Source organism: Pygocentrus nattereri, chromosome 12, assembly GCF_015220715.1.
Source record: "Pygocentrus nattereri isolate fPygNat1 chromosome 12, fPygNat1.pri, whole genome shotgun sequence".
Taxonomy (NCBI): Eukaryota; Metazoa; Chordata; class Actinopteri; order Characiformes; family Serrasalmidae; genus Pygocentrus; species Pygocentrus nattereri.
The window spans coordinates 18,852,982-18,877,509 of record NC_051222.1 but is presented as its reverse complement, the minus strand read 5'-3'; the positions used below and the strand labels follow the sequence as shown (position 1 = coordinate 18,877,509).

The 24,528-nt window shown below is 41.4% G+C and overlaps 1 protein-coding gene across 1 annotated transcript; it reads left to right on the top strand.

Moving 5' to 3' along the window:
- Window positions 1-955: 955 nt before the first annotated feature.
- Window positions 956-13,390, top strand: irs2a (insulin receptor substrate 2a). The gene is made up of 2 exons (XM_017709991.2): window positions 956-4,423; window positions 12,450-13,390. The coding sequence occupies exons 1-2, from the start codon at window positions 1,240-1,242 to the stop codon at window positions 12,452-12,454; spliced, it is 3,189 nt and encodes a 1,062-aa protein (XP_017565480.1). The 5' UTR covers window positions 956-1,239; the 3' UTR covers window positions 12,455-13,390.
- Window positions 13,391-24,528: the final 11,138 nt, after the last annotated feature.

The window sequence follows — 24,528 nt, the reverse complement described above, 5'->3', positions numbered from 1 at the left end:
TGATAACAGGCGCAGGCGGAAACGCCGCAGGCAGAGCCAGTTTCCCCACCCGTATTCCGACAAGCCTGCACCGATAGGTGGACTAGTTTTGTGTTTGAGCTATTAACCAATCCCCGCGCAGAAGGCGAGCCGGTTTTGGCCAATAAGAGGCGGAATAACAGCCGATCCTCGCACAGGAGGCGGGGACTTCTTGGAATACGGGTGGGAGAAAAACACAACGCTACAGGGACACCTGAACGCGTAGACCCCGAACGTCATGCGCGTTACGTAACCACGCAACGCGCGCGCGCGCAACTGTTGTTTACAAGTTGAGGCAGTCTCTGACTAAGCTGAAAAACCGGGCAGAAACACGAGCGCACCGTTTTAGCAGTTTAATATGTCGTTACTATACATGAATCCCCCCTTTTAAGTGAGCGGCGTGTCTAACGGTCCTCTCTGAGCTTGTGTTTTTACCCTGTCCGAAGGAAACATGTCCGACTTTGTCGAGGTACTAGTTACCAACAACGGTTAAAAACACTTGCCATTAACATTAGCTCGCTAGCACTTGATTCAGATATCTACTGAGGACAAACTGGGCTCGTTTCTTGGTCTTAATGACGTTTAAATGTGTGGGTAAAAGGTCCCACCGTGTCGAAAAAAAACTAAAGCCTGTATTTTCGAGAACAGCCCGTGCCCGTTACAGCATCGACATTTTATAAATGGACATTAGGTAGTCTGACGAAGAAATGCATCACTACCTTTGACTGCGTATGTACAGTAAAAGGTGTCATCCTCGCGCTGTGTTTGGGATTAGGGGAGGGGAGAGAACAGTTTGTGTTCGGGGGAGGGGGGATTTGCCGAGTGCCTCGCTCGCCTATTCGTCCATCCAAACGTAAATCTTCACGCTCGACCAATGAATCCAATGAGCAGCTCTGTTGGCTCAGCTTGGCAGGCACGCCCCCCACCACCTCACACCCCGCCTGGACGGTCGCACCGCCTTATATGACTGTGTGTTTTCTCCACTGGCCAAAGCTGGGATGTGAGTGCAACGTCACATGTTGTTTTTCCTCTTTAGTTCAGTCATTCTGAAAGAAGGGCTGTTTTGCTGTGAACTTTTCACGGAGAGAGCACGGAGCTACTTCTGGACGACTAAGTTGAGCGCAACTCTCACCCAACAACGTTGCTTGGATTTTCTTGTCCAGCGCGGGGAAATCCACTTCCACCAAGTCGGTCAGAATCTTGTTTTCTCAAGCCCGAGGGATGGCGAGCCCGCCGCAGACGGGAGGGTCGTCGTTACCAAATGTCAACATGAACTCGAGCCACGTTAAGAAAAGTGGATACCTCAAGAAGCAGAAGCACGGGCACCGGAGGTTTTTCGTGCTAAAGGAGCAGAGCGATGGGTTGCCAGCCCGGCTGGAGTACTACGAGAGCGAGAAGAAATGGAGAAATAAAGCAGCTGCCAAAAGAGTAATTTCTCTCGACTCGTGTTTGAGCATAAACAAGCGCGCCGACGCCAAACACAGACACTTGATAGCTCTTTACACCAAGGACGAATATTTTGCCGTTGCTGCTGAAAACGAGCAGGAGCAGGAGAGCTGGTACAGAGACCTAACCGATGTGATGAGTGAGGGGAAAGTGTACGACAGCGCCGTCTCCAATTCTGCATCCTCTCTGGTGGGCTTCGACGAGGGCAATTACGGTATGATTACGCCGGTGAATGCCGCCTATAAAGAGGTATGGCAAGTGAATGTGAAATCTAAAGGACTGGGGCAGACCAGAAATATCACTGGAGTTTACAGGCTGTGTTTGTCAAGCCGGTCAATTAGCTTTGTGAAACTTAACTCTGAGGTTGCCTCTGTCAGTCTGCAGCTAATGAACATCAGGCGATGTGGCCATTCTGATAGCTTTTTCTTCATAGAGGTGGGCAGGTCTGCCTCCACAGGACCCGGGGAGCTTTGGATGCAGGCTGATGACTCTGTGGTGGCGCAAAACATACACGAGACGATTTTAGAGGCTATGAAAGCCATGAAAGAGTTGTCAGAGTTTAGACCACGCAGCAAAAGCCAGTCATCAGGCTCAAACCCCATATCTGTACCCACCCGGCGGAACTTAAACAATCTGCCCCCCAGTCAGACAGGGTTGGTAAGGAGGTCAAGGACAGACAGTGTGGCAGCCACATCCCCTGTCACTAAGTTTACTTCCTGTCGGATACGCACAGCCAGTGAGGGCGAGGGCACCATGGCGCGTCCGGTATCCATGTCAATATCAGAAAATGGAAGCCCCAGTATTGCTCTCCGGACCCACATGAGCAGGTCCAACACGGTTTCTATCGGCTGCCGAACATCTGAACCATCGCTCTTGCATCACAGTAGATCCATGTCCATGTCTATGCCGGTGTCTCATTCACCTCCATCAGCTGTAAGCCCCCTGAGCCTCTCATCTATGAGCATGAATGGCTCCACAGTACACAAACCTTCCAGCTGCAGTGGCTCTGTCTCAGGGTCGCCTAGTGACACAGGCTTCCTGTCATGTGATGATTATGGATCGAGCCCAGGAGATGCAAGGTACAATCCATCCAACCGTAGCAATACTCCCTCATCCTTCTCTGGCACGCCCCCTTCACGTGAAGGCAGTGATCTCTGTGGTTATATGATGATGGACAATCCATCTAGCCACTCCTTGAATAAGAACCAGGCTTCCAGCAGAGAAAGGCTGGACTTGGAGAAGGCATATAGGAAGAGGACATACTCCCTCACAACACCTCGGCAACCTAGAGCACCCTCTCAGCAGTCCTCAGCTTCACTTGACGAATATATGTTGATGAGGGCGGTGTACACAAATGGCCATTCTGGCCCTTCTGCCTCTCCAAAGGTTTCATACCCGGAGGATTATGGAGACATTGAAATTGGCTCCACCCGGAGCTCCAGCAGTAACCTAGGTGATGATGGCTACATGCCCATGACACCAGGTGTGGCACCACAAGGCAGCAAAAATGACCCCTACATGCCCATGAGCCCCATGAGTGTCTCAGCTCCCAAACAGATCGTCAATCCCAGGTCCCACCCACAGGCCCTTGGTTGCCGGGGCACAACAAACTCCCCCAGTGGTAGTTCCATGGAGGACAGTGGCTACATGAGGATGTGGTCTGGCTCCAAGTCATCACTGGAGAGCTCAGATGGCAGAGTGGCAAATGGGGAGTATATGAATATGTCACCTGTTGATCCATATGTCTCGCCCACGCCACCCGATTATTTCCTTAGTGGGTGCGAGCCAGCCCAGCGGCCTTCTCCTTCCTTAAGCTGCCAGTCTAACAAACATCAGGGTCCTAAAAGAGAAGAGGACCAATATGTTTTAATGAGCCCGCAGAGCCATAGGCCAACTGAGGAGTCAAACTACTACACCATGTCTGCTGCAAATGCTGGGCTTTCATTGCCCAGCCCCTCCACCCTTCCCGCGTTTAGGCACAGCCGCACCGATGCACTGACGCATAGGGCACGAGTCAACAGACCCAACAGATTATCTCTGGATACTCTTAGGATGCTCCCGAGCATGAACGAGCATCCCCTCCCTTGTGAACCCAAAAGCCCAGGGGAGTATATCAACATAGACTTTGGCGACGCCACCCAGTACTCCTTGCCCTTGGGATCGGTGGAGAGCCAGGGTTCATCTCCCAGCCTCAACAGCGCAAGACGGAGGTCCCCCCTCTCTGACTATATGAACCTTGACCTCAACTCGCACTCCCCTAAATCAGGAGAAATCCTTACAAGTCCCTTACATGAGATGCCTGAGCTCACCAACTGCCCATGCCCATCTGAAGAGGGGGCATACTTCGCTGATGAGCAGAGGAGCTCTCCTTGTCCACCTGGCACAGGTAAAGATGATTATGTTGAGATGAAGTTTGACGATGCACGCATCTCCCCGTCCTTCATCTCGGAGAATAGAGAAAATGATGCAGTTAGCCCCGCTAGCAGAGTAAAGAGGCTCACCCTAGGTGACAAGGGCATGCCAAGTATTGGGGCGTTCCTGTTGCCCAGTACCTCAGTGGATCCTGATGGAGGGGCAAAGGTGATTCGAGCCGACCCTCATGGTCGGAGGCGGCACAGCTCGGAGACCTTCTCATCCACCACCACTGTTACGCCTGTGTTTCCCTCCTTCGCCCACAATTCCAAGCGGCACAGCTCTGCCTCTGTTGAGAATGTCTTGGTCCGGAGCAGCGAAGGTTCTGATGAGGAATACGGCAGCCCCATGTGTAGAGAGACCTCGGCTGGGTACCAGAACGGTCTGAACTATATCGCCTTAAACCTCATGGAGAACAGAGAGCTGGGCAACTGTGAAAATATGATGGGCTTCAAGACTGTCAGTTGCTGCAAAGGAGAAATTAATGGATTACATACCAGTCCATATGTTTCCCTGGGATTCAAGGAGACAGTGACCACTGTAAAAGGTGAGTTCTGCTGACGTATGTTCTGTTATGGTTCAAACTGCTGGCAGTTAAGAGGTGATGCAGCATGTTGGGTAACGGTCCAGCTGCAAGCAGTGGAGGATATCACAACCATGAAGATATCAAATTCTCTCTCTTTTAAAAGTTTGGCATTCAAATTTAGATTTTTCAGATCTGTAGTTTCAGCTCATTAGGAAAGATCATGTTTTGGAAAGTAATGGCAAAGATGTTTATAATACTTATTTGTTATTAGTTTATTATGCTTATATACATATATAAACTTATTGGTATATACATTTTTATTATTATTATTATTACTACTACATGTCTTGTACATGTTTTGTTTCCTTGAAACTATGTACAGTAATGCATAACATTTCCAGATGTGGAAAAAGATCCAGTCAAAAATACCGCCGTATGGAAATTTTCTGAGAACCAGGCGTATAAATTCACTGTACATATGAAAGCAATTAATCCGACAGCACCACTGGGAATGGATTCGGTAGCATTATGTAATTTATTACGCACAGATCACAACGTTGGTATCTGGCGTTTTTCTTCGTTTGTGCGAGCCGTAAAGTTTGTTATTGACGACGAAGGCATGTTTTTCATTCAGAGGAATTCCTAGGAACCTGAAACGTGACAAACGTGACGAGCTCAGGGGCTGCGCAGTGGTAAACAACCCAAGTGCGTAGGAAGTATGACACTGCAGGATACAGCGAATCGTGAATGCTTTGCACTCACTGAATCTGATGTAGCTGGACAAACCGCACTGTTTTGCACATAGGTGTGTTTATTCCTGCGTTTTATTACTGTTTGCACAAAGACGTTACGACTGTTATTGAATTATTGAAAAGCGCTATTCTTAGACGAAGGGTGCAGGGAAAGTGAAGCTGTTTGGAGGCTCGAGGTCACGTGAACAGCGATGTTTTCGTTCTGTGAGGTGGTTAGATTGTCGGACTGCTCCAAAGCTGTGCTTTTCTTTAATCATGTGTAGCCAAACAGCATGATAATTAGTAGTATTTGGTTTGATTTCCTAGAGAAGCCGTGTACATACATGCCAGTGTGAGGCTGTATAAACGTAATAACTGCAGGCATAGCTTGGTTTTGGAAATGACTGCTGTCAGCACGAAGCTGAATTCATCTGCATCTCAGTTTTGGCATTCAGTAAAGCCTGATCTTAGTAGTCAGTTTCAGAATTATCCCTGCATTTGTCAAGTTTGCACATAGAGCAAAATCCCTGCAAACGTTTTTAGAATTAAGTAAAGCTTGTGGGGTCCCCTGCAGTCTCCAGCAGGAAAACAATGTGTGATCATTTGCCTACTTTGAATGATCTGTGGGTGTATTGCAATGCAATGCAATGCTTTTTTTCTTGCATGCTTAAATTGTATGCTGGGTTGAATAATGTAAGTGCCTGGGGGTGCACGCTGTTTTTGCATGTGTCTCAACACACACACAGCACAGCGTGCCACGCACTGCAGCACGTACTTCAAATCGTTTCCATCCTCCCTCGTGTCCGTATTATAACACGTCCATAGCTGGAACTTATGGCCCAAATTTAGCCCTATTGCAGCTAAAAAGGTGTCCATGACTGGCAGACTCAACACCATGAAAGGGTGGGCAAGCTTGTTTACACCGAATGAGTTTTAATTCTTACTTTACTGGGGTCAGGCCAGAGAGAAAAAATGTTTGGGGAGAGAAAGAAGTGGAGGGGCTACTGTTTGCACCTCATCTTTTAAATGGAAATATGCAGCGCTGTCCATGGGCAGTCCTGCAGAACAAGGGAGGGACCATGTGAGAGTTGTGTGTGGCTGTTGGAGGGGACAAAACAAGCCAGCGGTTTGTTTATCAGGTACTGATGAGGTTTCACGCTTGGAATGCCTGACTGGGTAAAGGTTGCTGGGAGAAGCGAATACTCGCTTGTTTTTATTAGCACCTTCCTCAGGGATAAGTCCATCCTTTCTCTTTCTGTCTGACTTGCTTTCTCGTTTCTCTTTCCTTGGTGGACCTCTTGTTCTCTTGCACACACTCAGACAATATGCTGGCAAATACTGACTTTATTGATTTCCGAATTAAACAACATTAAGCACATTTGTCAAGCCCTGGAACATCACTTTGAATTGCGTTCAAAATTCCATGCTAGGATATTTAACCCACATTGAAAACAACAAAATGAGAAGGATTTAAAAAAAAAAAAAGCATAGCAAACTAAACGTTCTCTTTTGTCCTTGGCCACAAAGGTCCCAACAAGCTGATGGTGGCCTGCAGCTTTTTCAGGATCAAAAGCTCACTCTCCTTGACTTCTCAGCCTTTACTGATGTTTTAGGGGTTTACAGATATGGGGCTGATAAGGGGTATCAGCCTGCTCTGTGGTATGAAAAAATACAAAGAGTTTTGAAGGGCTAGTTGATCTTGACACAAACACACACACACACAGACACCTCAGCAGGCTTAGGCATTTATCGTCTGCCTGTCAATATATGACTGCTGGATTAAGAAATTCCAAGAGCTGTTTTGGTGCTACACAAGCCCTGAATCACTGCTAGCAGAGGGGAAAAAATAAACTTAGGAAAATTCACAGAATGTATACTTACATCAGGAGTGTACAGAGAACTCTTCTTAGAACATTCTGTGAGACCACACAATGTGTTATTAGAACCATAACTGATATTTTAACACCCTGTACGTTATAAACTGCTTACACAGTCAAAGAAAAAGTTTGCTATGCTTTTATCACCAAGTCTGTTTGTGCCAAGGTTAGCCTTTTGAACTCCCTCCACACCCCCTTCAGCTCAAACACTATTAAGGTCATTTGAAAATAAATGGCCCATTGATATAACCTTGTATCATATGCATGTTATTTACCTCTTACTGTGTTTGCAGTGGAAGGCGTGCACTGAAAGGCTGAACCTTGTTTACTACCAAGAAGTGAAACCAATTTGGGGGGCAGGGGGGGCAGACAGAGTGTGTCTTGATATCAGGTTTTTCAGACTTGGCTTAAAAGCCTAGTGGAGTCAATAGGAGGCTGTTTGGTCTCTCTCTCTCTCTCTCTCTTGCTCTCTGTTTTACTCTCTCCTTCCCTTTTTCAGGGATCTTAGACCTCCTTGAGTTGGCCTGTGTGAATGTATGGCAGATGGCCGGGGCAGGGAGGGGTATGTGTGAGTGCACCTGCCGCTGCACTCACTGCGGGCCCGTTATCAGGCACGGCAGCAGCACAGACAATACACTAATGACAGCATGCCATCTGCTCCGGCCCCAGGACAGGGGCTAGTGTTCGTCCCTTAGAGAGAGAGAGAGAGAGTGTAAGAGAGACAGAGAGAGGTAGAGAAGAGGGCAAACTGAAGAAGGCCTGATAATATAAAAAGTGAAAGTGAGAACTGAGTATTAGTTTATTTTTAATTAGGGAAAAAAAGTTTGTATTTCTGTATTTTGTAAAATATGCATATTTTAGTAATTCATTTTGAAATGACAACAGATCATAAAAAGAAAAGTTGGGCAAAAACTTTATTTACAGATTTATCTTTAAATTCTGTTGCGTTGCAGTAGTAAGAATCTGTTCAGCCATGTTGGAGAAAATTATTCTGAAGTCCATGAAATCATTCAAGTTTACTTTTAATTATTCAGCACTCCTGTGTGTACATCCAAAAATAAGAAAACTCTTTAGTCATTCTCTTTTTTTTTCAGGTTGGATCTCCGTATTTGCAATGTTTTGTGAGAAAAAACACAGTGTAGAGGGTGTATGCTTTTGTGATGGACAGGAAGAAGAAAGGCATTGCAGATTTTGAATGTGTATGTGCTGGAGACTTTGAACTGCATATGGCAAAATGGAGGAGACATAAACACACGCAAATGTACAGCCAGTACTTATGTTTGGATAGAGCTGATCAGGTTTCACGGCACTTGCTCACTCCTGGCCTAAGAGCAGTACTGTCTCATCGTCTGCTGCACATCCTCTTTCATTCTGTCTCTTTCAAAAACATTCTCCTCCCCCAGTGCTCTAAACCCATTTTGACCTGTTGTTTACCTGCTGGTTCTCTCTTTCACTTTCCTTCTGTTTCCCATCCACACTTATTCTGTTCTCCTTTGCTCTCCCTAGCACACTTCCCTCTTTCCCTCCCTCCCTCTTATTGTTGTCCTAGCTCCATTCATTTCCATTAGCACTGTTTGGCTGAAGGACTGACTGACAGTAGGGAATGATGGGAGGGAGGGCTAGCTTAACTGTGGCTGCTAGTGGCTAGTGCATGTGTCAGAGTTTCCAGTCATGCTGGGTGTGTTGATGCCCTGCATTTGAGATGGATTTTTTTTGGACTGACATTTCTGTATGCCAGTGGTCCCAATAAACATACACCACTAAAATGGTTTTCTTCAAGGATTCTTTGGTAAAAGCAATGGTTATACAGAACCATGACTTAGGAAACATTTGAATGCTTAAATGGCCCTTTGCATGGATAAATGATTCTACTTTATGATGGAGAACTTGTACTATATCTTCACATAACCTTTTTTAAATATAGAAATTAATACAATTATATTTGACTTGTATATACCAAAGCATAACACATAACCGAGCAACCCAATGTTTACCATCAACTGTGTTGAGATATCCCCAGAATTACTCACCTGAAAAAGTCTTTGGGCATTCAGACTCTTCTCCCCACAGAGCCCCATGGGCTGAACTAGGCCGGGATGTTCCTGCCTGAGATAACCGCGGCAACACCGTCAACGTTACCCACATTTAGCTCGGGGTAGGAGAAGGAGATTACACTTGAGGGAGGGAGGGGATTAGACATTGTTCAGCGGCTTGCTTCGAGGCGGATGAGGGGCATTTACACACACATGCACGCTCCTGCAGGTCCAAAACAAACCTGTCCTCAAATGGACCTCATAGCTAATACAGCAAGGAAGGTAAATATTCACATACTTAACCAAAGGTTCCTCTAGCTTTGGGGCCTGCTGCTACCATACAAAACAGATGAGGACCTGATCCTCTTGTTTCTCTTCATTCTAGAACCTTCATTAAGCCCACTGCACAGTGTGATTCCTGGAGGACCCAGATGGCCTCTTACTCCATAGCTGGGGGTTCAGTGACATCTTTATCCAACAAGGCTTATATTAGCAGAGATGCTACTTCATGCTGTGCGTGTGCTAGTCCTTCATAGCGTGACTTCCTTCTCATCCAGCGCTCTAGTCCACCACTTACTATAGCCCAGACCCTCCAGCATTTCTTGTTCGCATGAGACTAACACGAAATGTCATGCACTACAGTAAAAAAATAAAGGCAGAGTCAACTCATAAACCTATTCTAGCACAGCAGAGTATGTTTTCTGGACTGTGGTACTGGTGTATAGTTGGTAAACAGTGGCACTTGGTGGCTTTGATGCCTTTTGGGATGGCTTGTGCATAATTTGTGGGATGTGGTTGTTGTTTAAAAAAAAAAAGTCTCAATTTTGGTTCAATTTCTGTAAAGCCCTGGAAAGTTCACTCACTGGTCAGTGTCACTTCTAAAGGTGTTTTTAAGTGAGTGGGTGCTCATGCTTGTTCAATTCCAGGCATCATAATAAATATGGGATTTGGGATTCCTGGAATGCTGAGTATATAATTATTCCTACACTGACAAATCAACACAGACTGGGGGCCATTAAATACAGGGTATTGTGGAGGAAACCTCTTGTTAAGGTGCAGTATGTGGGCTTGGAGTGCATCATGATCAGTGTTGGAACCCTGCACATACCCAGACTAATTATAGATATAGAGAGGTGAATAGTTAATGAGAATAAACATGTGGCTGTGTGGGTTGAGTGGGGGAAGGGGAATGGAAGCTTAGAGATGGCCAAGCAATTACATGGTAACTGCTATACAGTTTACCAGAAATGTCCAGGTGCCAGGTTTATTTTACATAATTGACTTTGAACAGTTTTGCATAACTCCCTTGTTTCTCTTCTCACCATAGCCCCCTCCCCAAGTTTTCTCTCTCTCCCATCAATGCACCATTAACTCCTTTTGCCCTTGAACTTAGTCTGTGGATGTCCATGCTCTGAAACAAGAGCAAGCCTGAGAAATAGGGTCACGGGCTAGGGTTAACTAAATATCTCCATAGCCTTCTTGACTCTGAATTCTTCCATTCTGAGCCATCAGCAGTTTTTGCGAAGGAGGATGCTTGTCCCGTGGGCCTTGAACCAGCTTTATTTGCCCCTTTAAGGCCGACGAGACACTTCAGAGTGAACAGTGTTACAATACCTTGCTCTCTCCCTGGACCGAGGATTAATGTTTTGGCTGCTGTGTGAGGACACATAAACCAAAATGGCCCCCAAACATGCTGTGTCAGCCACTCCCGCAGACCTGCTACGATGGGTACAGGTGCAGACTGGAAACAGAAAATTCGGAAAAGGCTGCGTAACAAAAAATGGGAATACATGGCACTGCTTAAAAGAGACATAAAGAGGGAGTAAATAAATAAAAGTAGAAACAACATGAGGTATTCAGAGAGCAAAGTGCATAATTGTGTAATAAGGACAATGGATTGTCCCCTTTTGTGCACTGCCTGTGAGGTCTGTATATGTCCATGGCCCTGTGGCTTGCATGCCGGCTACCGCTCTAACTCCTTTAGTCTGTTTTCCCCAGTAAAGTGATGGGGTTTGCCTGATGGTCTGTACAGTCATTTTACTCCTCGTTTGTCATATTATGTAATTACTGCCCTGCGGGACCACCACTCAAGCCTGTGACCCCCTCCAGCCGGAGCTAAAGATTTCCTCCATTCCTTTAGTTGGTGACTGTAATTCCAGCAGGATTATAATGGAATTATATTGGGATTAGTCCATCTGTGGTAGACAGGACTGGTCAATGCTGTTGCAAGCTCCCTTTGCTTGCATCCCCCAACCCCCCCCCCCCCCCCCCCCCCCCCCCCCTTTATCTGGGTTTAAACATGACTGTGCATGAAGGGTTAATCCCTGCCATACACTGCCTGTTCCTACGAGAAGCTAACAGTAGGCATACGTTATGTTGATACAGTATTGAATGTGTGCGCTAACTGTAATGGCTTTCAGGGATTAAACCTTCAGGTCGTGATTTAGTAATGTTTGAGTAAAAGAGAAAGAGAGAGAGAAACAGCGTGAGGCCTGCAGTGGGTAAGGAGGGGGGTCAAATGAGATGGGAAAACTGAGCTTTTAGAGACTTTCCCTCTTGCTGAGGCCCAGATGCAAATCAAGCAGCACAAACAAGTACAAAAGGCCAAGAGGTCTGGCCCTTAATGTACAACGGAAAGATACTCTAGTATAAACCTGTGGTACCTGAGTCTAAATTGGATTGCAGCCATAGTGGGTTCTCCTTAAGCTGCATTGTCCATTTAGACTTATTTGTAGTAATAATGTTACCTATATGTTTTATTAAGGACATGGCACTGTGACCCAACGTTCCCCAAAATACTAATATTCTTATGTTGCTAGCTGGTTTTATACCGTTTCAGAAAAAGAACACATGTCAAATAAACTAGTATAAATGGGAAGAACATTCTAGAACATTTCTAACACTCATATCAGGTACAGTACACCAACCTAACCTTTGTTGGTGTTTTGTTGGGGAATGTTGAGTTGGTGGGCGTAGAATAAGGTTTAAGGTAGGGAAGCAGTGATATGGAGATAGTGGGCCGTTGCTGATATCCGATATTTTTCATGCACGTATCTTTGAGTGCCGGTGCTTATGACAATACATAAACATTTATAAAATGTAGAAATCAGGACTACATCTGCCTGGATTAGCATTACAGAGAAATGTAACAGTTATTTGTATAGGGTTACAAATTTAGTAAATACAGATATGAATACAGATATAGTAGCACAGCATCTAATGTTGTTCTCTTCTGGAGTAAAATAAATGTGTCATCAAGTGTTGGTTCGAAATATCTTCAGATGCCTAACCACATTTTTTAAAGCCTTTATCTGCCAATACAAATATTATTCTGATATTATTGTGCATCCCTAGTTTAAGGAAGGAATGCATCTTCTAACCATCCTTGTCTTTTTTTTGCTCTCAGATTGATCTTCTCCAATGGATCTTCTTCAGACTTCCTCAAACTGTATCCTGGGACTGCGGGAAGGGGTAACGGGAAACCCGTGACTAGAGACAGCCGCCGCTGCCGTGGCTGAACTATGCTGCTTTAAACGAACTTAAACCTACAACCCCTCACCCTTTGCCTGATTTCCCGAAGGCTAAAGTCGTGATCCTATTCCAGGCTGGCCACCTTAAACATGGACACCTCCGTATACAGGGACTCCACGACCTGCTCTGTCCTTCAGGAACTGCAAATTGCTGCTTTGTAGGTGATGACAGTCACAAAGTTGTCTCATGTATGTTGTATACTTTTTTGTTGTTGTTTATAACACCTTTATTGTATGTGGGTGACTCTGGAGTAATGATTGGAGTACAGCCACCTTCCTCCCTCACCCCCAAAAATCCAAGCCCAGAATCTTTAACATTTACTTACTATAGAGAAAAACCTCTACAAAGGTACATATTTAATATTTTATTTATTTATACCTAGTACAAATAGTTACAGTGAGAATTTACGACATTTAACATCAATGACCCAAGAAACTGCTACCTCCTACCTCAGGAAAATACAGTTTATTACAATGTACGAAATTCACACGTAATGCAGATATTTTTCTTTTCTTTTTTTTTATTTCATTGTTCTCACATGACCAATCCAAAGCCTTACTATCTCATCTGATATAGGATTTACTTAAAACTGTACTCATTTGGACCTAGATAATAAGAAATATATAACAATATGAAACTGTCGTATCTAGTTTATATTTTTTTATAGAAGCTTAATTTATTTCACATCGACTGAGTTCCTATATAAAAGAGGCCACTTAAGATGCTAATTTGAAAAAAGAAATATGCAAAATGTACCACTCAAATATATGTGGTGGCACATAATAATGAATGCCTACCCTCACAATGAATAAAAAAGGAATACATATTTTTATGACCAATTATATAGAGTTCTATTCAGTATAATGTGTTATAATGTTAAGATTAGCTATAGATAGGTGCCCAAATTCACTGCTAACGTTGCCCTTTTGACCACTGCACCATAGCTGTTCCTGTATACCTCCACTTTCTTGGTTTTCCTCATCTGTATCTTAGTGATGTCAGTGGTGGCGAAAACAGCTGTGCATGTGAAACCAGGGGGTGGGATAACCTGGTGAATTTAGCGACGGGTAGAAACACAGGCACTTCACAGCGGGTCTGCCAGTTGTTGACAGCGGCTGATGCTGGCCACAATGATACTGTGATGCTACAATGCCACTGCCAGCAGCAACTCTAGATTGTAACACATGACACATTTGAATGTAGAGCATGTAACCCACTTAAATTGTGCAAGAGGACAGAGTAAACAACCTAGGGAGGCACAGATTAAGAGCTGCTCCAAAACTGACCAGGCTTATTTTCTCTATTTAGTGTCCGCCCCCCCCACCCCACCCCATCTAACTTTGCAAACTGTGTACAATGCTATTATTACAGAAGCATTTTTTCATCACTGGAACTTTCGCAGGTCTCTTCCGGCTAAAAAAGGATTAGGAAATAATCTCTGAAGTAAATGGCAAAACAAAGTAAATAAAAAAAGAGATGTTTTTCTAATTGTTCTGGTGAAAAAAACGCTTAGTATTTCATAGCACTAATGTAGATAAATTCCCACACCATAGGTTCTTTTTAATAGGTCTGCAAAAAGACAGACACATGACCTAAAGGCACTTTACTAAGGAATTCTGTAAGCTGATCTGTAACTTGATTTTAGGATTCTAGGGGAGATCCCGCTTTTAGGTACCATCCATTCACCCTCTTTATATGCAATATTTACACACAAAGCAAATTAGTTTACAAAGAGGAACCAAATGTATAAAAACTCTGTTAATATATTTGTTGAAAGATTTTACAGAGATTGACTATATGCTGTTAATGCTGTTTGTACATTTCTTTCTGCCAACTTTTGCAACTTTCTTTTTTGCTTTATGGAACCTAAATCAGTGTTCTTGGACTATATATATATATATATATATATATATATATATATATATATATATATATATATATATATATATATAATAACATTTTTTTTAAGTATCAAAGGGTTGATATATTGATATATATATTTTAAATATTTGCAAGATCTGATTGAACATGCTGTGTCTTCCATTGTACAAATGTCATATACTGTTCGTTGTGATGCTATGATGCTATTAAGAGATCATTTAAAGTATCTTAGTTGAATATACATTTTATTTGTGTTGAGAAAGGATAGTCACATGCAATAATAAAATAAATATTATTTAAGGCAAATACTGTTGTGTTTTGCTACTTTTATCCAATTCACTTACAAGTTGTATGCATTGTATTGAAAGATATGTTGGGGCACAAGAACAAAAGCTTAGGGATCAAGATTTGGACCTACATGAGGAAAATAAACGTAAGGTTGGATCTATTTTTTGTAGATAATCTATTTCACATTGACGAATGAGGTCCTATATGAAAGAGGACATTCAGCATATGATGAGACCACTAGAACAGATGTCATTGCACAAAATGAATACCTACACTAAATCTTTCAGATTTCAAGTGAAAATAAAAGTTGAATTTAAGCTACTAGCCAAAACTGTTCAGTGTCAAAATTCTCATTAGTCTCATTAAATAGCATAAACTAAACTAATAGACGAGACAGGATATTGACATGACTTTCTGACTGATCTCGGACTATGTGCTTGTAAGCCCCAGGGCGATTGGAGGAAGGAACATGCTGTCCGTTCGTAAACAAGCTAGCCAATTGCTTCCTGTCGGACGAGCTGAAGAAAGGAAAGAGGCCTAGGCCGGAATGCTGTGATTCCCAGGCTCTGAAATCCATGCATCCTGCATGAAGCCAGCATGATTAGAGCGACACGTGCTTCCCTTCTTCACAGAAGCCTGCAGGAAGCTAATAGAGTGTGAATGGCCCCCTTCCTGCTCTCTCTGCTGGACAAGGTGCCAAGCCGATTGAGCGCCAATGAATCCATACACACATGTATAGTACAACAACGATATATAAGGCGAATATGTATAAGCAAATATTCAATTAATCAACACCAAGTGTAATTTTTAGGCGTGCATTGGAGCGAGAAACAATGTCAAATAGGTAAATGTAACAGCAATAGAGTTTTTTCCCATCTGCCTTATCAGCCTGTACTGTAAATGTATTCCAAATATTACTTTTTATGCATTGTAATTGGAATGCTGAGTATGTTTAGGACACTGTACTCAGTATACAGCCATCACTACTTACTGAACGTATTTTGATGAACTTTGGTTGTCTTTGAGAAACAAGATGGATCTAATCTTGCTTTTGTTGTCAAATAAACTAAACTAAAATAACAACACCATAATGCCACCAGGAATGAGATCACCACGGTCGGGCAGAAGAGGTGCAGTTTTATGCAATAATCCACAGCAGCACACAGGGGAGGAACACGCTGTGCCCCAAATTGCTGCCATCACACCAGGGGGCTGTTTCTGGAATATTTACAGGAAAAAAAATATCCCACACTGAGACTAAAGAGGAGCCAGAAAACATTTCAGAATGTCAGTTTAGCCCTTTAAACCTGTAGGGCCTGTATGCAGACCCACAGTTTAATTCCTTTCTACTATAACTGCATCACTTACATATCCGTTTTATAGTAGTTACTGAACACAACACAGTAAACACATACCACATATCTTTACCTGACAAACAATAACAAGAACAACTTTTAAAAATGTCATCTTGGCCACTCTTCCAGAGTGTTTAGAGGCGGGTCGCTTTATTAACTACATCCACTTTTAGAAATAAACATTTACAAAAGCTAATTTTTACACCGAGCACCACAATGTTCAACACTTTGAATGAAAAGTTATGAAAATGTACCAGTAACTCTCTTCTGTGTAACATTGTGTCTCTTCTGAGATTGTGTAAGTCAAAACTGCTCAGTGTCAAAACTTATTAAAAGTCTTATGGGCCCTCACTCTCATAACTGCACAGCTTACAGAGCTACTGAATAATACATAGTATTACTACTTCTGAGTTTTATATATAGTGTTGATAATAAAATAGTTGAAAATCTGCAAAAAAATTTTCTTTTTTTTAAAAATAATTTTAAATGATCTTTTATTATCTTGCAATGCCAGGCATTTATTCCTTTACCGTGAATGTTTTTTTTTTTAAACAAGTTTTAGGCCAAAAACGTTATCTCAGAACTTTCGGAAAACAATGGATCAGACATCACGCAATGTATTCATAACCATTTTGTGTCATAACTTTCTGTAATGTTGCTTTTAATTCAAGTCTTCAGACATCTGGTTTGTATCAGCACCACTGTTATAGGTAAGAAGCCCTAAATGTATCAGCACTCCTCATTATTCAGTTACTAAACTTAAAGGAGAATTCCCCTGATTCTTCACCAAGATGAAGTTTTTTAAGGTGTTTTGATGCGAAATGCTTTTCACATCAACGTAAATCTACACGTCTTCTTAGTTTTCACATGTAGTGTTGATGGCTAAATGGTGGTACATCTGAACAAATATGTCAACATTGGGGACTATATTTCCTTAATCCATGAAAGGATTTTAAAAATACTTTTTTGATCAAAATCTCAGGTATTAGGTAACATATTCATAATCATTTAATGTAATAGCCTTCTTTGAGCTTCAGATGTTTGGTTCTCATCACTACTACTGTGAACGATTCTGACTTTGTTTACTTCTGAACCATATAAATATACAGAAATATTAAAAAATAGTGCAAATCTCCCTAGAAAATACTATGAATAGGGATAGCGATCCATTTTCCACTTCATACTGTATTTAGCGTTGTTTAAACCCTTTAAAAAGACCGTGTCTTTGTTGTGTTCACACTTTTGTGTGAACTGGCGGTAAAGTCAAATTTGAATTCACCACCACTGTACAGATATGGTGGTGTAAGTGGAGCTGAAAATGCTGAACGTGACCTTGTCATGCTAGTAAAGTTCACCCACAAGTCTTTCTCGTGTGGTTCCTGGAGCTACGGCTGCTGGTAAGTGTCCGAAACGGGCTCCACCACAAACTGACAACCTCAGGAGGCCCTCAAATTTGCAGGCTTTAACGCTCTTTTCTGCTGCCAGTGTTAACCTCAGAGTTTTTCCAAATGGGTTCCCAAAAGTTTTCAATGGACAAACAAAAATACTGCTCTTGAGCGGTGATCATGAATCAAGCCTCATCACATCCCAGGTCAAAAGTCTAAAACTATTCAGGCTGGTCAAATCTGGTAAAACACTGTCTTTTCAAATGAACTGCACCTTTTTGGCCTGCAGATGGTAAATAATGTACCAGTGGTGGTAATGCTGTAGTGTAATATAGATCAGATGGTAAATATTGTAACCGTTTTGGTGTTTGTAGTCAATGATGCAGAGTTCATGACTGCTTTCCCGGGTGTCTCTGTAGTTTAAAGTTTAAATCAAGGGTACATATAGTTATATGCCAAATTATGAACACCCCTGGTTAGGGGATGTGTTTTGTTGATTTTCTAGATGAAAATAAGTTCCTCTACACCCTCTACAGAGCGCACACTTACATATAGTATTTTAGTGCATAATTATTGTTTATTTGCTGTTTTTTTTGCAACATATTGCAAAAAATTTATCATAAAATATAAAATGTGCCATAACTTTTGCACAGGTCACATTTTATGTTTTACTTTTCCAAATGTTACGTTCAGCATAGGAATTATTATAATTATTAAATTATAAAAAATATATAGTAATCATTAAGTTTCCTAGAGTTTGGGCCAGTATGTTTAAAAGAGGCATTATATTATTATATATTATAAACACAATACTGGATGTACTAATACATCCAGTTATTGAGTTATACATCAATCAAAATGCATTAATTATAGTTCAGTATCTCTAATAACACAAACATACTAAGCAAATAAAGCATGCATTTAAATGCACTTTTATATGAGGTTATAATAATGAAATTACTGTAAGCAATTGTTAAGACCCAAATTCTACTACACATGGAATTTATAGTATTTATTTGTGGCTGCACTGATATCTATATTTAATTGCTACAAAATGCACTGTGATGTTCCAGCTGTGAAAAACTTGTAAAATAAAAAAAGAAGGAAATATCAAACACAATAAAACAACAAAATAAAAGTTGACATCCAATCAGCTACCTGCTACAGCGAAGTTTATCCACTTGTTTTAACCAGGTGTTGTTTATCTTTATAACTGATCAGTATCTACCTTTTTTAATGATGTTTGGAAAAGCACATCATGATAGACTTCATCGCAATAACAATAAGATTTCATCATATGGGGCCACTCTGGAGTCACTTTCGAGTCACAGTTCCAAGTTTTTTTTTTTATGTTTCTATGACCAAAGAAGGAAGGAGCACTTTAAAGGGACACTCTGGCCAAAATGAAAAAAGTACTGTCCACCCTCCTACAGTGCTGCTGGAGTAGCCTCTGGAGTGAAATCCCCTGGATTAAAGATTATTATATTTGTTGGTTTATGCAGAACGAAGGCAGATAGCTAACGTTATTGCTAGGAAGTCGAAATATCACGTCTGTATTTAATAACCTCTACATGAGTTCTTTATCCTCTGATCCCAATTTTGTATGATGTTTGCACAGTGCATGCTGGGTATTGTAGTAAAGCAGACTGATGAATAAAAGCTTAAAAACAACATAAAATCACAAATTCTGTCAAACTGATGAAGCTGAGGGATGCAGTGCTTCACTACAAAATATGATGTAACATGACAAATAACAATAAATAAACTTTTGGCCAGATGACACCTTTAAGTTAAGGCCATGAGTAAAGATTCTCCAGATGTTCTGCATATAGTTTCTCCCCCAGTATCCTTACCTTCAGCATTTCAAAAGAAACCACAAAGCAGGTCTCAGACCTGCTATGACAGGTAGCATCCATGAATGCACAATGGTCTGGCCTTACAGACGTTACTGCAAATTCAGTTATGACGCACTGTGGGTGGCTTTAGTGCTCCCAGCATGTAAGCAACGTTGTTACGACGCACATCAGCGTCAAGAGCAGCTATAATCGTCAGCAGCAGCTATGATGAGAATAAAGTCAAGGCTTTTGAGTAGTCGTTTGAAGATAGATTGCCCACATAAATGGATGTAGGCACACAGTCTCTGAAGACTGTACTACATGTTATGATTACCTTTATGACTTGCCTCAAGCCTAGTTCCTCTGTAACTGAGACCTTGGTGTTTTTTTCCTTTTCTATTCACACAGTGATACACGCACACACATCTGTATTAGGCAGGTGTGCAGGTGTGGATGTGGATGACAAAGTCAGACACCACAATTAAAAAGTCAAAACAGCCATTAAGTACAAGTTATTTAGTTATCAGGAAAAGAGGAGAAGCACATATTTAATAGAAAACCACACAGAAATAAACAAACTTAATATCTTTTTTCGTGTTTGGGGTGTCCACGCTTAAGTTTTGTTACAGCTTCCATTCTTTTTGGGAAACTTTCAAAGTTCAGTCTTAGAGGTTGGTTGCATTTTTGGCTTTAATCATTTCTTGAACTCCAATTTTAGAAACTCTTTTGTTTTTTCATTATATTTTCTCCCTCTTTATGCAAGTGGACTATTTTAACCTCCTCACACACAGACCTTCTGGTGATAGTTCTTAATGCTACACATTGATTTTCAGACTTTGGGACACATTTACTTCAAAACCATTGGAATTAACTGCTCACCATGTGGCCATGAGAGATGCAGTCTTACATTCTGCTCTAAAATGTAGGGGTGTGGCTAATATAAGGCTCCACCTATCGACTAAAAGTCTTTGCCATTTGCTAGTAATGGTAAAACATAGGACAGCATGTATTATTTTCATATGTTGAAATTTAGGGGTGAGGGTTTGGGACAGCCACATCCCCATAGAAAGCACCACAGATGATGATTTTGTATGTAATTAGCTTATTACTATCTAACTAGTGACATGAAAAAAATGGGATAGCAATTTTTGAAAGATCTTTAATTTACAAATTAAACTCATGATAAATTAAAAACTTTCAACTTCACTGTGACGATTGGCCCCTCCCAGTCCTGCCCCATGTGCTTTTGTTTACCTTCTAGTCCTGTCCATGTGCTTTTGTTTTCATTGAGTTCTTCCCGGTCCTGCCCCCTTGTTTCTTGACTCCGCCCTTAATTGTTCTCACCTGTGTTGTCCACCTGTATATTGTTAATCCTCATTGTTTCCCTGCATTTATGCCCTATGTTTTCCCCTGTGAGTTTGCTGGTCTTTGTATTGTTTGGATTGTGCTGTTTGGTCTTTGAATTGTTTTCTCGTGTAATGTATTTTCCTGTGGTGTTTTGTGTGTTTCGGCCTCTGTGTTGTTTCCAGTCTATGTTTAGTTACGTTATGTCTACCCATCGTTCTTTCCGTGTTGGCTTGTTGACCCTGGACTGTCTTTACCCTGAGTATGGATTTGCCCATAATAAATCTTGCTTATCTCAGCATATCATCCAACACACATCATTGCTCCCACATGTTACATTCACTCTGAAAGAAATCAAAAAGATCTAAAAAAAAACACTGAACAACAAAAAAGTATTATTTGAATTTGAAAAGTATTATAGTTGAAATTTAGGTGTTAAAGTTTGTAGCAGTCACCTACAAATAGAAAATACATACAGGCACATACAGTAGTATGTTTTAGCATATTAATATAGTAAAACATAAATAAATAGTTTTTTTTTATTGTGTACATTTCAACTAATTCAGTAGAATGGTCCATATATAAAAATTATCCTCATATTATCAAGTATTATAGTTAGCAACTACAAAAACAAAAACAGCACATTTTGAATACATCATTTTGTGATGTCACAAAACCCATTTCCACATATCCACCTATCCCACTTTCATCAGCATAGCACCGCCCATTCACAGTGAACTTATAATAAGTGTTTCAGCATGGGTTGTTATTTTAATGAGGCTCAAGACAGAGCAGCCAATCAGAACATAGCTCATTTACATACACTTATCTTAGATGCACTTTAACAAAATCAGCCTGGTTATGCTAAAGGAATAAAAGAAAGATTGGTAAATGATCATATGAAGATGAATTATGAATGGTGGTACATAAACCCACACAAGTGTTGTAAGCAGAGCTCAATAAAATTCAACAAAACTCCTTTGTGGGCCTTTTAGTGAAATTTGCCATTATAGTTTTTAGGAACATGCAGCTCATGTTTCCAGGTGAAAAAACCAAACCAAAACAAAAACATTTTTCTTTCTCTTGTTTTCCCTCATAGTCTGGGTATTGTGTCCTGAACATGTACCAAACACACCAACCAAGCAAGCAAACAAACTCTCTGCCTCCACCTTTGTTTTCAATCTGTCTATCTGTGTGGTATCTGTCTGCGGGGGTTGGGGCATGGGGGATGGGGTACCATTCTACCGTGTTTGGTCACCAGCTCACGTCCTCCACGCCATCCCTCTCTATTTGGTTGCCTGTGTAAACATTACATCATCACTCAGGCATTTCCCAAACCAGCCCGGAGCCTCCAGAGAGCCCCCTTGGGTGCCCCACCGCAGATCACACACACTGAATAGAAGTTGCCCTTTGGCACTAGCCCAGGAACAGCTTTCCTTTTTCCACTCTGTAACCACAACTGCTTTCACAAAACATGGAGTAACTAAGATCAGGGCAAAAGGAACATTTCTGGCAAACAGACAACAACAGCCAGTTTGTGAGCCCATATTGAATGACAACCTACATCATCACAGTATTTTTACAGCACCTATAATCGCGTCCTTGTCTGGTGCACAAATGACTTTATAATGAACTAATATTCCCTTGAATAGCATAAATAGCATTGATTAGTTTGATCTAACATCATAAATCAACAATACACTAGTGTTTGTATGAACCTGCATTGCAAACATTTCCAAGCCCAGAAACTTCACATCTGATACAGAGAAAAAAGTGTAGAATCCAATATCTCCATCGTGGGCGTCCTGATAGCATGATGTTTTTATTAAGCAACCATTTGTGGTTCTCCAACAAGGACACACAGTGTCACTCATATGAAGCACCAAAAGCTGCTTGGGTGCTAATTGCACCCCCTGTGGGGAATATTCAGCCTGCTAAACTTGAAAGAATGAGTGAATTAAACGTCTGATACAAAGGATCTTAAAACATTCTAATATTCTCTTAAGAAAGTCATTTATTTTCTTAAGGAAGTTTTTGTATGTAGGTCACAGTTTAGTTGTCATCATTTTTGTTATATTTTACAGATTACCAGAATCATACCATATTTCCATGGTGCATTAACTGCTTAATCAGTTTAATCATAGCAAAATGAGGCTAAAACAAAATCAAACCTAATATTCAAAAAAATTAGCAAACAAGAGTAATGAGAGTACTTTGGATGGCAAAGAAAACAAACAAATGGATTCTTGACCAAATCAAGCCTCAGCTTTCACTTGATGCCCTGATAACAAAACAGCTCTATTTTCTTTTCTAGGAAGAACCAATTTATTACTAGTAACAGTTAGAAGAGGTAGAGGATGACCAGGTGCAAGATGGGTGGAGACAGTCATGAACGAGCCTTTGGGAAGCCTGAAGACCCAAAGAGAAGACAGGACACAATCCATATAGTCACCAGGAGTTGAAACTAAGTTGAAACTCTTGACAATAACAAAAAAGGTGGTTTGAAGGTGATCTGGATTGATGAGGAATATTGGCTTTTGTTTGTCTGAGCTGTTATTTTCCTTTGCTTATTTGAGTCAACACTTTATTTGACCTGAATGAATGCTTGTATAGGCTGAACAGACTACTGTTTTTGCAGTGCAGTCATAAGACTCTTGTGTAAATTATACATGTTAGAACATCACAACATCACATCAAAATACAGGTTCTGTTTATTGCTTAGGCATAATACGGAAGATAGTCCTCTTCCTACGAAATCAGTAATGCACGGTGTAATTATTGCATGGGGAATGACCGGTCCAGCACTGTACTCTGGTCTTAAATTTAAGGCTCTTGTTGTAATGGTTTGGGTTTAATGCTCTTCTCCGGTAGGCATGATAAAGACAGGCTGAAGTAATTAAGCTGCAGATTTGTAAGGAACTCCACATCCCCAGCCTGTGCTTTCTCCCAGTTTCTGAAAGGCAATAAATGCGATGTCTGGGAGTTTCCCCAGACAGCAGCCAGCAGACAGGCCATCACCTGTCTGACTGGGCCAGTAAGCCAGTGGCGCGTGTCATGAGGCTGTACGCTAGCAGCATATTAATGAGATTGAGAGAGCTGGGAGAGAGAGGGGGTTGGGGGTGGGGTGCGATACATGAATAAACAGGGGGTTAGGATGTTCCCCATCACAATGAAATGACAGTCTAAAATTTGACTTCATGTTGGTGACTGAGTATTTAAAGGAGGCGAGGAGACGATGAAGGACTGAGCAGGGAATTCCAGACAGGGTGTGTGCTCTGACGTTATGTGATCTGAGAAGGAGTGTGCAATTAATTCACATTAGACTTGCTTCACACTGTGTCGTGTTGTCAACTCTTTAAGACAGACGCAAAAAGTGTCTTTACTCTTTTCTGTTAATAACATGCATCCTGAATGCTGTTGTTGTGTTTAATTGATATGTAAAAATGTGACCTAACAAAGCTGAAACTTCTGAGGCTTTTATTCGGTTTGTGTCTCTATTGACCATTTCGAAAATAAATGGAAAGAAATATAAGTTCCAAATCCAAATCCATCTGACTAAACAAATCCCGACCACTTACTGATCCAAAATCCATTGTGAATGAGTCTATGCACCTGCTTGGAAAAAAACACGGTGCACCCAACAGTACAGGAAGACTTGTGCACATTTTGTGTAGATTATTCTTCCAAACTGGTTCAAAGTCAGAGTTGAAAATACATTTCTGACTATTAAATGGCTTTAACTTAACTTTAGACTAGAATCATTTTGTTTTGAGTGATTATCTCAGACCTACATTCTGTTTATTTTATTAAAATAAATGGTTGAACAGTCCATTTTGTCTTTAACAAATCAATCATAACACTACCCA

Coding starts and splice junctions, on each gene's coding strand:
- irs2a (XM_017709991.2), top strand. CDS start 1,240: ATGGCGAGCCCGCCGCAGACGGGAGGGTCGTCGTTACCAAATGTCAAC.